The sequence below is a fragment of the Pollicipes pollicipes genome, unplaced genomic scaffold, assembly GCF_011947565.3.
Source record: "Pollicipes pollicipes isolate AB1234 unplaced genomic scaffold, Ppol_2.1 Scaffold_7262;HRSCAF=8765_pilon_pilon_pilon, whole genome shotgun sequence".
In the NCBI taxonomy this organism is placed as follows: Eukaryota; Metazoa; Arthropoda; class Thecostraca; order Pollicipedomorpha; family Pollicipedidae; genus Pollicipes; species Pollicipes pollicipes.
This window is the reverse complement of record NW_023597055.1, coordinates 14,312,564-14,324,572: the sequence shown is the minus strand read 5'-3', so window position 1 is coordinate 14,324,572 and position 12,009 is coordinate 14,312,564. Positions and strand designations below refer to the sequence as shown.

General features: G+C 53.0%; 1 protein-coding gene across 1 annotated transcript; it reads right to left on the bottom strand.

Moving 5' to 3' along the window:
• Positions 1–2,084: 2,084 nt before the first annotated feature.
• On the bottom strand, positions 2,085–8,975 carry LOC119113473 (uncharacterized). Its single transcript, XM_037237783.1, has 6 exons — positions 8,858–8,975; positions 6,297–6,322; positions 5,732–5,832; positions 5,192–5,318; positions 2,837–2,945; positions 2,085–2,235 (listed from the first exon to the last, which is right to left on the bottom strand). Exons 2-6 carry the CDS (start codon positions 6,310–6,312, stop codon positions 2,085–2,087), a joined length of 504 nt encoding a protein of 167 aa, XP_037093678.1. The 5' UTR covers positions 6,313–6,322; positions 8,858–8,975.
• Between the last annotated feature and the right edge of the window lie 3,034 nt (positions 8,976–12,009).

Genomic DNA, 12,009 nt, shown 5'->3' with positions numbered 1-12,009 from the left:
GGTGAAGCAAGCTAACTTACACTATTGGCTTGATTTTTCAAGTGAAAAACTGCTTTAGACAGCACAATGCTCCGTTGAGTAAATATTCTCATCAATGCGTCATGGGCTGATTGCGTCATCGTACCTTGCACAACATTGATTGGGAGCCAGCTGACGGCTGGAAACTAAGCCCTCACAGAAATCTGGAAGTCACGCTCACGAAATTTAGATCTGAACATCTTTACAACATTTTCCTGACCTTGTTTACCGCACGGCTTATGGAATGGCAAAATTGCAATGGCGTTATTGCGACGTCATGAATGTCAAAGTGACTGAAATGTTCTCCCCGACACACCTTTCTCAATTTTCACGGCGGTGTGGCTCGGAAAACCAGAGGATCTTAGGTCTTAAGAAGGGCAAGGATTGTGAACAGCGCCGAAAGATCTTCAGGACGGCTATTTCAGTTCAAAACCCAATATAAATGTGGGAAGCCCTTAATGGAGCAGCGGCCCAACGAAGATGGCAGCCCGCGCCGTCCCGAATGCAACCACATATCCTACTTGCGTGTGGCCCTATTTCGTCGTACATGTGGCGATGCTTTGATGTCAACTGCGTTTTCTGGCGAATGCCAACCGTGAGCAATTACGCCCTCCCGCTGAAAGTGAACGACTTCAACCGCCGCGAAAAACCACCCTCACACAATGGTTAAAACGCTCATTTCAAACAGGACCGTTTTGGCTTTAACCAGTGAGCAGACATTTACCAGCTGTTGATCTGTTGTCAACCATTGCGTTACAACCCGCCGTGAGTTTGGTTAGACGCTGGCGTGCCGAAGCCCACGTGTATGGCGGCGGCGGGCGGCAAGCTGGGGCATCCCTCCTCCCGCGTAATTCATGTCACACCGTAGCGGTCGCCGCCGCTGCCCGCGTCCCCGGCAGGGCAGTGCCGCCATTGAGGGGTTCGATGACGGCCACGTCACGGACCGTTGGATCTGCTGCAGGGGTGGCGGGAGGGTTGTCCGCGGGTGGGTACGAGCTGGGGGCCTTCGTGCGGCGGCGCTGTGCAGCCTCCTCCCGTGCCCTGTGCTGGGCAGAAACGACGCGATGTAGGCTAGCGATACTGCATAGGCTTGACCGTCACCCCGAAAGGAATCGGCATTGGCTTAGGGTCAAAATTGAGATACACAGGCATCCCAGAATTGTGCTGGACGTACCCATGTAACCGCATCGCGTGGACCATGGCGTGGACACCTCATGCGGAATGAAATTTCCACGAATTTCATATAATTATCCCTACATTTTCTCGGCACGGAAAACAGTGGTCCAAACAAGTGATACTGTTTCCCATGTGTATCCCTACCTGCACCACCCAGCGCTGCTGTTGATATTTGTCCGTTTATTTGCATGCAGTTGTTTTCTTAATGCGCTTGTGGGGTGTATGACAGTTGTTTAGGGGCGCCTACGCGCCAGGCAAGTGGAAGTCGCGCGATAGAGTTAGCCTTGGGTGGGTGGCGCGTGGCGGGGGCGCGACGTGTTCGGTCGCCTCGGACGTTATATTATTGCTATTGTTATTACCGAGGTATTGGGCAAATACTCACGGAAACACCCGACATAGTGTTTGGTCGGGCTGTGAGAGCGGACGATACTACAGCTGTTAGTCACAAGTGCGATTTACCATGAGAGTGTAACGCTCAATCCTGTTTTGCAATCAGTCTGTTTATTCCGCATCGAGTACACATAGGCTTTTGCACATCTTCACATGCACAATGGCAAAGCCGCCATATGGATGGCAACGAGATAACCTCAAGTACGACAATAAGTATATAAAGTAACCGCGACTGCAATTTTCCGAATCCGCGTTCCCACCTGCATCGATCACCACACCACAGTCTTGAGGACATGTCACGATATGTCTTACCGCTTATAAAGGTGATGATCTTCCACGACAAAATTTAACTTTTCTCTTGCTTTTTTATTTTTTGCCCCCTCCCCCTCCCGTTTCTCGTGTGTATCCTCTGCACACTGTTTTCGCTCTGCTCCGGTGCCCTCGCGAGCGCCATCTCTTCTCAATCCGTTCTCCTGCGGTCGCCGCTGCTTCGCGCCATCTCAAGTCACTGCCGCTCCTCTCGCTGACAGCTGCTCCATCTCCTTCACGATGCGGGCGACCTCGCGCGGATGACTGGCCTCGTACTCGTCCGCTCTGCCCAGCTGGCGCATCTCCGCAGGAACTGCTGCCGCTCCTCCACCTCCCGCCACACTGCCGGCAGGACAGCGCTCACCGTGAGGAGCCCCATACCGGGCCGGCAGCCGGCAGGGTGGTGTTCGTTCGGAGACTCTGATGTCCCTGTCCCTGTCCCTGTGTCCCTGTCCCTCTCCCTGATATCCCTGATGTCCTGAAGTCCCTGATGCAACGCTAAAATTGGCTGGGATTGCGAAAGCAGTGGTCACAGAGGTTCAGTCGTTTCCGCCCATCACCTCATCGATCGCGCAAGTGCCTGCACACGCAACAGTGGCGCAGCCAGGATTTCGCCCTACTAAAGTAGGCCAGAGAGCCCCTCAGCCAAGTGGGCTCTCTTTCGTCGTTATAGGGTTCCTGCTGTTTAAGGCAGAGGCCCTTTTTGGGCTCGAGGCTTTTGTTTTCATCTCTCGGGGCCCTTCTTTAGAGGCCCTCCGGACGTGTCAAACCGCCAAAAAGTAATTGGGCCCAGGTACTATGCCCCACCCCACCACCAGAGCGAGAAGGGTGAGGACATAACCGCAAAAGCTTTCCCTTGGTACACCACTAGCACTGAGCGACATGGGTCGTGAGCCCGACTCTCCACTCACACTCCTCGAATCTTGTCCGGCGGCTCGGCGGCCCCCCGCTGTTGTCCGGCTCGGCCGAGTCGGCGGCGCCGGCCAGCGGCAGCTCATCGCGGCCGTGGGTCATCACGTACGCCAGCCGCTCCCGCTCGGCGTCCCGGTCACCTGCGGCCGGGTTTCGGGGTTACCTGCGGCCGGATGTCGGGGTTACGTGTGTCCGGGTGTCGGGGTTACCTGCGGCCGGATGTCGGGGTTACGTGTGTCCGGGTGTCGGGGTTACCTGCGGCCCGGTGTCGGGGCTACATGCGGCCGGGTGTCGGGGTTACATGCAGCCGGGTGGCGGGATTACCTGCGGGAGGATGTCTGGGTTGTAGCGGGCGGTGTGCCGGGGTTATCTGGGGCAGGGTGTCCCGGTTACCCGCGGCCGGGGTGTCGGAGTTACTCTGGGACAGGGTTGTCGGGGTTATCTGGGGCAGAGTGTCCCGGTTACCTGCGACCGTGTGCCGGGGTTACCTACGGCCCGGGTGTCGGGGGTTTTCTACTGCCAGGTGTCGGGGTTACCTGCGGCCGGGTGTCAGGGTTACCTGTGGCCAGGTGTCGGGGCTACCTGCGGCCGGGTGTCAGGGTTATCAGCTGCGGGGTATCGGGTTTTGTGGGCAAGGGATCGGGGGTTTTCTGTGGCAGGGTGTCGGGTGGTTTTCTGGGCCAGGGTATCGGAGTTACCATGAAAAGAGCGGCAGGGTTGCCACGACCGGACATTTACCTACCCGGTGATAGGTAAACGACACACGCACGATCCCGTACTGAGATGCACGGCACAGGCATCGGTGTGACACACTCACTTCCCGTTCCTCACGTATACGAGATGCTAACGTAACATAACCCATGTACATGGCACACTTATGCCCCTGTATCTTTACATAAGACACGCCCTATCCACGTCCTGGTACCTCACATGGGCAAAAGTTAAGACTTCTGATTTTGAAGCCGAATCCAGTCAACAGAGCAGCCATTTTCACCCAACCGTTTATTCGACTGGTGCCTAATTTGGTCCCGCCGCATTCCACAGACATCTAATTCTGAAATGAACATGGGATGCAAATGCACACAAGGAACAAAGGGTGCCGAAGCAACTATTTTCCGACAGGCCTATCAAAGAAGCCGGCAAACTTTACGTTAGAAGCCTTTTTCTCTGGTTACTTTTACCAATTTGTTATGTTGCGTTCATGTTTTGACACGGAAAACTAGCTCATAATGTACTGCCAACATGAAATGGCGAATGGATACATAATAGTGAAACAAAGACGCCCCAGTGTGAAAGGTTACGACTGTTTTGATTAGCCTGATGATAAACCGGCAAACTATGGTCCTCCACCTTCCTATCCGATTTTTCTAACAATTCGGACTCGGGACCAAATTGTCTTTTAATAGGCAACACTACCCTGCCTACTCATGCTTACATGAAAAGGGCTTATAACCTGAGGCCGAAGACAAAGCCAAAGCGGATGTCTCTGAAGTCTGCGATTGTGACGCCAAACTGGGAGCCAGTGGTATACTATTTTCGGAACGTAAAGCTGGATCCGAGGCAGATCTTACAAAGATAGCACAAAGCCAAAGCCAAGGACAACCGTTTAAAACGACACGAGGCCTGAGCAGAATCCAGCTATACCAAATATCTGAAAGCTAAAGCTGAACCCGAAACCATGAACGAAAAACAGTGGCTTTGCGAAGCCAAAGACAGAAGCCGAAGGCCGCCCCGATGCGTTACTGTTATACGCAACTACATTCGACACACTAACCCTGTGCCGGTGCACACGACACACCCACGCCCCCATGTCGGTGTATACGGTACACTCACATATTTGTGCCAGTGTATACGACACACTCACGTCTTTGTGCCAGCGTCAGAGGTATATTCATGTCTCTGTGTCGGTGCCGACGGCACACTAACGTCTTTGTGCCGCTGCATACGCCACAGTCACATCTTTGTGCCGACGCACAAATCACATTCACGTCTCTGCCGGTGCAAACGGTACATCCAGGCCTTTCTGCCGGCGCATACGGTGCACGGTTTTTGTGCTGGGACATACAGTACACTCTTGCCCTTTTGCCGCCGTGTTCGGTACGCTCACGACTTTGTGCCGGTGTAGATGGAACACTTATATCTTTGTGCCTCTGCATACGCTATACTCACGTCTTTGTGCCGATGCGTACAGTACGCTTCCGCCCTTGTTCCGATGTGTCCGGCACACTCACGACTTTGTGCCGAAGCATAAGCTACACTCACGTCTTTGTGCCGACGCATACAGTACGTTCCCGCCCTTGTTCCGGTATATACGGCACACCCACACCTTTGTGCCGACGCACACAGTACACTCCCGCCTTTGTTCCGGTGTATACGGCACACTCACGTCCTGGAACCGGCCGGTAGACGGGCGGCTGGCCGCTCTCTAGACGGCTGATGGTGTCCTGGCTTCGGCGGCCGCACGTGCTTTCCGTCCGCTCGCGGGTAGCAGGCCGGGACGGCCGAGGTCGGTGCTGCTCCGCACCGCGGTCAGGTCAGGTCAGGTCAAGTCATCGGGGCGGGTTAGCACCGCACGACCAAGGCGGCGGCAGTCATGAGACAAAGGAACAGGCCATTAATGTGTAACAGAGGCAGGCGCAGACGATGGGTCGCGGTCAAACACGTAAACGGAAGCTGGAAGGTCACACGATTGGACAGCCACCAGGTCTTCGCACAAGAAATACTTCAACCGGTGTCCGATTTGCAAACGAAGCTTTTTATTAGATACCTGCCAACAACTAGGGCCACAGCTTGAAAAAGAGGGAGCGGGTATGGAATTTTAGCTAATACTGCGACGTATGATACCATAACGCTGCTGTTGTCGTTGGTCTTCTCCGTGGAGAGACCTTGGTAGACAACAGCTTAAGTGGCACGATGATGAGCGTACCCGAACAGAACGATCGAAGGTCGGCAGCGGCTGGCCGGAGCGCAAGGACTGCTGGAACAGGCGCTGCTGGGCCTTTGGGACCCTGGTCTCCTCCATCAGCACTGAAAGCAACAACACGTTACGTAGAAGGAGGCGTAACTGCTTGGAAGCGTGTGGGCAAAACAAATGGTTTTCTCGGAATACGTTGGGAGGAGCATGGTTTCACCGTAGTTGAAGAACATTCTGTACAGTGAGCGAGGCACCTGTAACGCCTGGGAGTGTTATCAAGCTCACCGCCACCCCGAATTATTCGCCGCAAAGCATCTGGAGAGAAGGGTGTTTGTTATTAGAAGGTACAACCACCAACCATAAATCTACCGTCCCTGCTTGGTTTACCTACGCCGGAAGTAAAATGACTGCCAGCAGGCAACAGGAAGCCGACATCTCACGCTACATCAGAACGTTCACAATGGCTCTAAAGCACCTTCATAAGAAGACAAACCCTGCTTACGCTTCGTGACAGTCCCTTCTCTCACCACGAGGCACCAAAGCCACAGGCGCAGCAGCCACGTGGCGCTTTACCGACCTTTCATCAGCTGCATTGTAGCAGGGCTGTAGGACGGACGGGCCACGTTGAATATTCCGGCATCGATCCGGGGCGGAGGAGAATGGTGAGAACCCATGGTGAGAACCCAGCGTTGAGCTGACTTCAGCTGGAAAACACGGGCAGACTCTTCTTTCAGTGCCTCCTGTGTCTCCGGCTTATCGATACATTGGAACAAAATTGGCGACGTAAGTTACACCGAAACATTATGTATCATTCGTGCCGATATATCTACGTCATACGAAGGGGGCTTTTACGCGGGTCTCAGTCCTATTTGATGTCGGTTATACATAATCCCAGAAATTTCGTTCAGCTATTTTTCTGATTTCATTGCCAAGCTGTTTCAACCTTAGCGTTAAAGTTTGTTGACTTTTCATGATTGTCAATTTGAAACGTCTTGACAACGTTAGCGTGCACTAAGCTGCCAGGCGTAAGCTAAGGCGTTAGTTCTGGGGGGGGGGGGGGGGGGGCAAGTAGAAAAAGTTTTTTAGAGGTATGCATGGACATATCATACTCTGTTTCACCAGAGGATCATGACCGCCTAAAAATCACTCCATATCCTCGGGTATTAGCTACATGAGCATTTTCCATGATCATCAAAGCCCACAAATTACCAGGGACCTCTGCCGCAGGAAGGCAGAGGTCTAAGCGCCTCATTACCTCACCGATAACCCTCGCGTAAGTGTAAAGGGTGATCATGCACAACGTAGGATCACACTAATCGCCCATTAGGTCGATTACTGCCATTCAGGTCACCGGGCTGCTGGGGGCTCTTAGTGCATATTTAGCATTTAAGCACCTACACAAATAAACATCTTGGGGGGCAAATTCGGAGAGCTGGTCGTCCGCAATTGTTCGTCTCTCGGCTGATCATGCGTTCTCCAAGGTGGCCAACCAGCCAGGTCAGGGCCGTTCCTGACATTCACCGTTGCCTTGTTGCTTCCGCTGTATCCAGAATCGTTCCCCTCCACACCGCTCCTTATTGACTATGGCCGTATAGCCGTCTGTACATTGGAAAATGAGGGATCTAATGAGGTTTCCAGAGCTCGTAACATACTGTCTCATCTTTGCGTCGTGTAGCGGGATCTCCAGCACGCTGTGTGGCAGCTTCAAGGCCTGAAACCCGCCCAGTATAAATGTTTACAGCTAGATTCCGGTGTAGGTGGGCTCGTCGCTGTTCGCTCCTTCGCTGTTCGTCTTCGCTGAACAAGCGTGGGTCAGAAACCCAAGATCGGTTTTCAGCTTTCGTCTTCAGCGGGTCGGCAAATGCCAGCCACTGTTGCTTATCGACACAACAAACTCTTAGTGGATAGTTTGAGGGCCATTTTCCAGGATCGGCAACGATAAATGATTGCATGACTGTCGTTGACCTCCTGGGCCCTGTTTTGATGGGCCCTTAGTGATGTCACACCTAGCTGTGATGCGCTGCTGCTTTTCCTTTTCCTCTCGTTTCGCTCTGTGTTTCGTTCCAGCACAGACCAGTCTTTCATAATCTTCTTCCGCAGGCGCAACATTGCTTTAGCATAAGGGATGCACGGGTTCTAAAGTAAATTCTGAACTGTCTTTGTGCTGTGGCGTCGGATTTCGTTGACCAATACGAACTGATAACTTTGGGATTTTGCTCCGTGCTAAGCAGCAGCATGGTACCACGTGAATCAGGGGCACATAAACCAAAACCTCAAGGGATGTGATATCCAAATAAAGGGAACAAGCACGTTGCTATGGAGCAGTATGGATCGTCACACATACATCAATTATTCTTTTTTTTGCCTCACGCAGCAAATATGGAGAAGGATAGCGGTTACTATCCGTGCACATTGCAAAGTTGCACCAAAAGTGCATTTTCTCAATCAACTTTATATGCCTGCCAATAATCTCAGCGATTTCCAGATAAAGGGACAATTGTCACATTACTGGGCACAGATGTAAACACTACCATTTGAATGACAATCTGCTCAACATATTCGCTTGTGTTTTCTCTGCCTCATATCCAGGATTCTGCACCAGGCGCCGCTTCAACGTTGGATCGCATAAATGCATTTAAGCTTACCATAGTAGCAACGGCAATCCGCAACAAGTACACAAAATCTGAGGACATTACTGGCGTGATTCAGTAATGTAAGGTGTACGTCAGGCTTTACTTTGTTAGGATTTGGTTTTCTTGGCCTTCCTCAGCGTGACGCCCGTGCACTCGGACACGTCACACCCGACATCTCGTGGGTAACTAAAGAGCAAGCTCAGACAAGATTTCGCTTGAGACCCTGTTCGCCAAGATAGGTGAAATGGATTCCAAGGTTTTGATCAAGGAGGGGAGGGCGGACGGGCCGCCATTAGCCCCACACTGGATTTCTGAAGACATACCCTGCAAAAAGATAACGTTCAATGGATATAATGTTGAGCGCAAACGCGCGGGACAATAGCCGTCAAAGCTGGCAGCGCCGCAGGCCGCGAACAGCGGCTTCAACACCGCACCCGCTGGATATGAAAGCACTGCACGGTTTTAAGGCAGTTGCGACCCCAGCGCTCACTTTCCCAGCACTCACGTGTTGCACAATATGAGCAGCGGCTTGCGACTTCTACCTATTTTCCCCGGTAATTCGCGCAGCAATGGTACCTGCTGTCAACAAGACCGCGAAATGTGGCAGAACACAACTGAACTAAAGTCACCACCAGGGCAACAGAGTCGCCACCAAACGCCGCACCCGCGCCAAACTAAATGGTTGCCATGACGACCAAATGAATCAATGACTAGATAGACGCGTGAAGAGGTGGTAAACCAGGCCAGGCACTGACACACAGTACCAGGCACTGCAGGAAACAAGTGTGACGGTTCTCGGGCAGTATGCCGCTGTTAGATCTATAACCATCGAGGCGGATAGCAGGTGCGCCTCTGCGTTATTAAAAAATATTAGGTATGTACATCGTATGGCAGTGATAAAAATACCAAGACTGTTGAGCATGGATGCAGGATTTCGTCCAGTGAAAAGCCATGCTTTGCTGGGTGTCCGTGGAACTTGGTGTCCGCGCGCTCGCAAAAAGGTCCCCAGATTTCTGCCACTTTGTTTAAGGGCTTTTCTATCTTAACCGGGAAACGATAGTTTTCTGTTTATTGTGAAGTGCTTACTACAGTAGGGCGACGTGACCGGCGCACGTTGTTTTTCCAGGCACTCAGATGGATCCTTTCATTCTACGCTTAGCTTTTCGGAGAAGGTATGGCAAAACGAGTTAAAGGTGGCTCCTAAATACGGTGGAAGTCAAGCATGACTCCACGACTCGGATGACTAGCCACCGTTAACTTACATACAACGAGACCAGCAGAAAGTTGCAGTTCGTAGGCTGCTGCCTTACGATGGTACGATGAGGAAGCAGGAACTTGCACACGAATTAAAAACCCCAATAACTTTAAAATCGCGTGATGCGAGGGTTGAGATGTTTGTGATTACAGCAGGAAGGCGCGAAGCCAAAGAAATTCGTAGATTTGACGCGATACACGGTCTGTTCGTAGAATGTCTGGCCACCTCGCTAGAATATGTAGAATATTTTGTGCTGTTAAGATGTAAATCAACAAGTCTTTGCTGCATGTTTTAAGTATGATGAATGAGTGCGAAAATTGATAAATTCCTAACTGAAGAATTTGACTCCAGCGGTGCATAAGTATCATGGGTTCCTCAGGTTCAACAACTGAGAAATATTAGATATACCGCACCACCGGCGCGTAGCAGCGATTCCATAGGTTGATGTCGGCCTCTTGAAAAATGTCACGCGCAGCGTAGAGCTTTCCTCCATGGCGACGCCATCCGCGCGTGCTGGGACCGTCAGAGGTGAGGTTCACAGCGGCATCAAGGACCGTCGTCTCCCTCGGTAGCCTTGAAGATGGACGGTCCGATGACAGGGTCATACAGCTGCTTGAAGGTCACCTTTCTGTAAATGAGCATGCTGGCAGTAGCGCAGGCAGGGAGACATAGGGAGCACATCCCCCCCCTGACACTTAGGCTCCGAGGGTCCCTTCGGGTCCCTCGGGACCTACAATTAAGGGCCCGCTTCGAGGGTCCGAAGGGTCCGAAGGGCCGACCGAGGGTCGCCTTCAGGGGCTCAGCCCACAGGGTAGGGAACTTCAATCCAGAGGTACCCGATCCAGAGGTACCCGTGCGCCGATCAGGGCCCCCTGAGTTGATAAGAGCCTATATGCCGATCAGACGCTACCAATTACGCACAGTCGGCTCCGTGTTGACATGTGCCTGGGGGTCCATTCCCCAGGTATGGACAAAGCAAGAGCCAGCGATTTACAATTATCGGGGCCCCGGCGTCTGTCGGGGGGGCCCACTTCGCCTAGCAGGGAGCCCTGTGTTGGTAAGGGGCCCGAGTCAGCCAGAGGCAGTGTTTGAACAGGCCCGAAGAGCCTGGAGGGCCCACCGGGACCGACGATCAAGGGCCCGACTGGGGGGCTTAAGGGTACGAAGTGCCGGTCAGGTCTTATTCAGGGGCTCTAGCCTGCAGGGACAGGCCTTCAAATGACAGGTAGAGTGCCCTTTGCGCCGAACGAGGACCCTCTGAGTCGCTATGGGCCTACATGTCGGCCAGGCACCCCCAATACCGCACAGTCAGCTCCGTGTCGATATGGGCCCGAGTGCCCACCTCCTAATTCGCTGCAAACCTGGGGTCAGCGATTTACAGTGGCCGGGACCCTCTGTATCTTTCAGGGAACCACAGTGCCTAACAGAGGGTCTTGCGTTCGCAAGGGGCCCCGAGCCGACCAAAGAGAGTGTTTGATGAGGCCCAAAGAGGGACCCGGCGGCCCAGTGGAATCGACGATGAAGGGCTCGATTGGATGGCATAAGGGCCCGAAGGACTGGCTGTAGGTCCCATAGGAATCGCGGCCCGTAGGATCGTGACCTCAAATATCAGCCAAAAGATCTTATTGTACTGCTCGAGGGCCCCCTAAAGCACTGCGGGTGTTTCGGTCGGCCAGAGACCTCGAGCACCGAACAGCTGGCTTCCTGCCTGTCTGAATCCCGGGGGCCCATTTCCAGCGCCGGGCCGCAGGGCCGGGGGCCACGAGTTTCATTGGTTTGGGTCTCTGAAACAATGGCCCCTGTGTCGGCTAGGGGCCCACAGTGCCCACCATAGCGTCATGTGTCGAGTAGCGGCCCTGAGTCGGTTGTAGGCCTTGTTTGAGGAGGTTCGAATAGGGGAAGAAGGGTCCCTCGGGACCAAAGATCAAGGGTTCCATTGGAAGGCTGAGGGACCCAAAAGGCTGGTTGCGTATCACACTTAGTACCCCGTCCGTAAGGCCGTGACCTCAAATACCACTTAGATGATCTATTGTACCGATTGGGGACCACTAAGAAAAAGCGTTCCCTCTATTCCGGCCAGATATCACCAGTACTGAACAGCCGGCTCCGTTTCGATCTGAGCTCTTGGAATCAATTTCCCAAATAGGGAAAGGGCCGGGCCCGCGATTTGCATTGGTCGGGATCTCGCAACAATGCAGATCTCCTATATGAGTCCGAGGCCTAGTGCCTAATAAGGCGCTCTGTGCCAACAAGAGGCCTCGGGTCGGTCAGGAGAACATTTGCTCCACGTTGACGGAGACGGGACCCCAAATGATGGAGGACCTCTTGCGTTGGTTGGAGCCCTCTGACAATGAAAGTAAGCATTTTATATTATGATGTGTGTTAAAAATAGAAAATGGAAG